This window comes from Amphimedon queenslandica, unplaced genomic scaffold (genome assembly GCF_000090795.2).
Source record: "Amphimedon queenslandica unplaced genomic scaffold, v1.1 AMPQUscaffold_11310, whole genome shotgun sequence".
NCBI classification, from domain to species: domain Eukaryota; kingdom Metazoa; phylum Porifera; class Demospongiae; order Haplosclerida; family Niphatidae; genus Amphimedon; species Amphimedon queenslandica.
In genome coordinates this window covers 4,734-9,085 of record NW_003548447.1, presented here as the reverse complement: position 1 = coordinate 9,085, position 4,352 = coordinate 4,734, and the positions used below count along the sequence as shown (strand labels likewise).

General features: G+C 32.3%; 2 protein-coding genes across 2 annotated transcripts in view; both read right to left on the bottom strand.

The window, feature by feature from the left end:
- Window positions 1–30: 30 nt before the first annotated feature.
- Window positions 31–994, bottom strand: LOC109589448 (uncharacterized). Its single transcript, XM_020005532.1, has 3 exons — window positions 740–994; window positions 361–700; window positions 31–303 (listed from the first exon to the last, which is right to left on the bottom strand). Exons 1-3 carry the CDS (start codon window positions 864–866, stop codon window positions 279–281), a joined length of 492 nt encoding a protein of 163 aa, XP_019861091.1. The 5' UTR covers window positions 867–994; the 3' UTR covers window positions 31–278.
- LOC109589447 (mucin-17-like) overlaps window positions 961–4,352 on the bottom strand; it is a 7,994-nt gene continuing 4,602 nt past the window's right edge. The window contains exons 8-11 of the mRNA XM_020005530.1: window positions 1,890–1,931; window positions 1,422–1,838; window positions 1,045–1,372; window positions 961–1,000 (exon numbers count right to left, since the gene is read on the bottom strand). Coding sequence (XP_019861089.1) covers window positions 961–1,000; window positions 1,045–1,372; window positions 1,422–1,838; window positions 1,890–1,931 — 827 coding nt within the window. The remainder of the gene's footprint in view (window positions 1,001–1,044; window positions 1,373–1,421; window positions 1,839–1,889; window positions 1,932–4,352) is intronic.

Sequence of the window (4,352 nt, the reverse complement as noted above, 5' to 3'; positions counted from 1 at the left end):
CAAACCCATTCACAGTACTAGCAGGTCCCACACTAGCAGTACAATAGTAATCAGTTCCATTATCTGATAGAGATGCAGTGAATCTTAAGCTACTACCAGTAGTTGACAAATTGATTTCTCCAGTACTAATGCTATACTTAGCATCATTCATTGTAATGAGTCCATTAGGTTCAAACCAGTTGATGTTAACAGTATGATTAACATCCAGTGGAGTAATAGTGACAATACATAATAACTGAATGTCATTGCTCTCAAAAATACGTCCTGTTGTATTAACACTAAATGTGACCACAGGAGTTGGTACTACATAGGATGACCAAAAATATAAAAAGTAATGTGAATTATTAAAATAATTCTTACTTTGTATTATAATTTGATGTTATATCAATAATATCAGCCCCATCATTTAGTAGAGCCCTACAAAAATATTCTCCAACTTGTGATGCTTGCAATGAAAAGAAGTTAAGAGTAAGTGTATATACAACACTATCATTAGCTGATATCATTGTAGGCTCTAAAGTATCTAAAACTATGCCTCCATCAGTTGTAGAATTGAATGCAATGAGATCAGGACCTGCCCAGGAAATTTTTACTATAGTATCATTCACTTGAGGAGCTAATGTCAATGTACAGGTTAATGAAAAGGAAGAAGAGTGATCCAACAGCATCATAACTGGACCTTGTACATCAATACTGACAACTGAAAGAGACATCAAAATACATTATGCATAATTTATACCTTGAGGTACAGTAACATTGATTGTTTCACTATACAAGTCTTCACCAGTAGCTACTAGTCTAATATTATATTCATCATCAGGACGTAATGAGAGAGACAGCTCAGTATTTGTAGTGTCTTCATTCATAATAATACCATTACTGTTATTAACAAAGACAAGATACTGAGGAGTAGCACTAATCACTGCTGAGGGAGACCAGCCTAGTGTAACTGAGAGAAGACTATTTTTGCTGTAGGTCAAGTTTGATGGAGATCCAGTTACTAAAGAAATAATTATAATCAAAAAATAGCTAGGGTATATATACCTACCAGTAACATTCCTTGTTGTCATATTAGTAGATACTAAAGGTGTAGCTTTAATTCTGTCAGCAGTAACAAAACATTTATACAGGCCAGACACTCTCATTCTAAATATTACTGATACTTGTACTTGTACATCATTATTAACTGGTGTTACAGTACGTATCAGATCACTATCAGATACATTAAACTGGTTTCCATTATCAACAGAGCAAGTGACTATTGTTGGTGATCTATTAGTGACATTAAATGATAAACTAAACACTGGAGGATCAGCATCAACTGATGAGAGGAGCTGGAAGGAGGGACTACTGCCATCAATCATTGGATATTCTGTATAATGAGAAGATTGAATAAATGTATTCTAATGTTTTAAACTCACCATCATTTCTAATAAAATCGTTATTACCATAAGCAGCAACATACAATGTCTGATCAATTCCTTCTTCATTTGGTATAACACAACTGTATAGTCCTTGAACACTTGCTATTCCTCCATTTCTTAACAAACCAATTTGACCAGTAGCAGTGTTGTTAGCAAACAGAGGACTAGGATCATCGTTACCATCAGTAGAACCAGATGGTACAGTTGTTCCATCAGAATAATACCATGTTCCTATCATATTCTGATTAAGAGAACTCTGACACCACAAACCATCATTCTGACCATCAGGACCAATAGGACTATTAGTAGCAATACCATCAGGCCTATCTACATCTTTATCATGAAACAGGCCAGCAGCTATCATTGAGAAATTAGCAATAGTCACATTCTCCTCACCAAGAAACAATCTTACACCTATTAAATATAGGCATTAATATTACAGTATATACATAGACGACTACTGACCCTTAGTTGGACGAGGAGGTAGTGAACCAAACTCGGGTCGACCTGATACATAAAGTACCAATGATAAGAGAAACAACAAGGACATTATAACTTGATCTCAACTGCTCACTAAGCAAAATAGTAGCCTATGTGTGGGTGGTTACTAATATTATATAGAGATATTGTTATTATAACAGATGAGTTGTCTCAGAGTGAAAGCAAATATTTCAAAACAATTGACACAAAAAGAGTAAATTAAGACCATGATATACTGACATATTGTTAATTCAACGAGTAGTAGATAATGTTCAAATAAAAATATTATAAAAGGCTCATGTGAGACAGTAAATTACAATAATAACTCATCAGGTGCCTATCATTATTGAGCAATGTAAACTGTTGCTACTATAATGATGCAAAATATTAAAGGACATACATGTAGTCTCGCCCCACAGGTAGTGAAGGGGCGGGGCGAGACTATAGAGGACACTAATGAGTCTCATGATACTACACTAGCCAATGAATGAAGTGTATGTGTGTTAATGCTGGTGTGTACATGTACATGTACATGTACATGTATGTGTATGTGTACATGTACATGTATGTATGTGTCTGTGCTGAGCTAGCTTGCAATTGTGAAAGGTCAACTGTTCCTTTTGTGGCATTGTAAAAATTGTTGTTTTAAGAAGGTGTTGCATAGTATAGTCACCAAATTTGGTGTAGCTAAAGTCTGTACAATCTTCATTAATTTTAGGTCCGATCAATAAATCTTATTATTGTTTTCATTAGCCATAGTTACACAGTTAGCACTCTTGTATAACTCAAAACAATAATGAACAAAGCAGATGGACAGGAAAAGAGTGAGAAAGTGAACAATGTTACATACACGTATGTCAAACCACAATTACTATTACATGTACATGTAAATTATGTACTTTATGCGTTATGTACACTATGTGTTATCTATGAGTAAGTTTATCTACACAGTTCACAATTCTTTATAAAGGCTTCTAATGTCAACATAGTAGTAAAATAAAGAGGAACTGTGTGGTTTGTTGAATACTTGTGACAGTTAGTTGAATACTTGTGACGGTTAGTATAGTTAGGAAGGAGTGTCTTGTCTTAAATCAAAAACTATGCATGTGTACATGTACAGTTTATGTAAAACACGTTCCATTGACAATGACAGAATATAAATGTGATGGATGCATAAGAAATATTTATTTTTACTAATAATTATTTAATTGTATTCATAAATGACTCATGTGACATCATCGTTTTTTGTAAACTTAAAAACAATGTCTACGCCTCAAAGTAAATGATAAAGAATTCCTCAATATAAGGGCTTCAATTCTTTAATGCTTTTGCATGCATGGCAGTAGCCATTGGGGCAGCCTTGTCCAACTCTGTAACTCAATTGATGCTTATACATAGACTACAATAAATACTCAGTGCTATGAGATGAAACTGCAAGTAATTATACACCTCCACTTGATCATGGCTACTGATCTATTACTCATAATTTTTGAGCAACTTTAAAATTCATAAAAAATCTAATTTCAATTGGAATCTGTTTAAAGTGTCTACGCAAATCAAGTACATGTATATCTATCAAAAAAATTTTAAAATTCTCTCCTTTATCTTGGAAGAAAATGGGTCAAAATCCCTGTAATCATTTTTTAGCTTTATAATAATAATAATAATAATTATTATTATTATTATTCCTTATCATTTCCTTTTTTGTGTCACTGACTTAACCTTACCTATTTTTTGCTTTTCCTTAACCTACATGTTTTATTTCTTATATTTATAATAAATTTTTTGAGGGCTTTGTTCCCTTTTTACTGTACTACAGTACAGGGACTTTGGCCCAAATTTTTAGCAAATCTAAAAATTTGTAAAAATCCAAACTTGATCGGAATCCACTCAAACTTTCTACACAACATACGTACATGTATATGTATCAAAAAAAATTATAAAAATGAAAAATTCTCTCCTTTTTATTTTTAATGAAAATGGGCCAAAATCCCTGTACTACAGTACAAGGACTTTGGCCCAATTTTTAGCAAATCTAAAAATTTGTAAAAAATCCAAACTTGATCGGAATCTACTCAAACTTTCTACATAACATAAATGCATATATATGTATCAGAAAAAATTATGAAAATGAAAAATTATCTCCTTTTTATTTTTAATGAAAATGGGCCAAAATCCCTGTATTACAGTACAAGAACTTTTATCCGATTTTTTAGCAAATCTAAAAATTTGTAAAAAAATCCAAACTTGATCGGAATCTACTCAAACTTTCTACATAACATAAATGCATATATATGTATCAGAAAAAATTATGAAAATGAAAAATTATCTCCTTTTTATTTTTAATGAAAATGGGCCAAAATCCCTGTACTACAGTACAAGAACTTTTATCCGATTTTTTAGCAAATCTAAAAATTGTAAAAAAATCCAAACTTGATCGGAATCCAT

What these genes read in the sequence shown, in the direction of transcription:
- LOC109589448 (XM_020005532.1), bottom strand. Translation starts at nt 866, where the DNA reads ATGAATGAAGACACTACAAATACTGAGCTGTCTCTCTCATTACGTCCT. An exon ending in CAATGTTACTGTACCTCAAG is followed by an intron (nt 701 to 739) that starts GTATAAATTATG and finishes TGTCTCTTTCAG; the next exon opens with TTGTCAGTATTGATGTACAA. An exon ending in ACATCAAATTATAATACAAA is followed by an intron (nt 304 to 360) that starts GTAAGAATTATT and finishes CATCCTATGTAG; the next exon opens with TACCAACTCCTGTGGTCACA.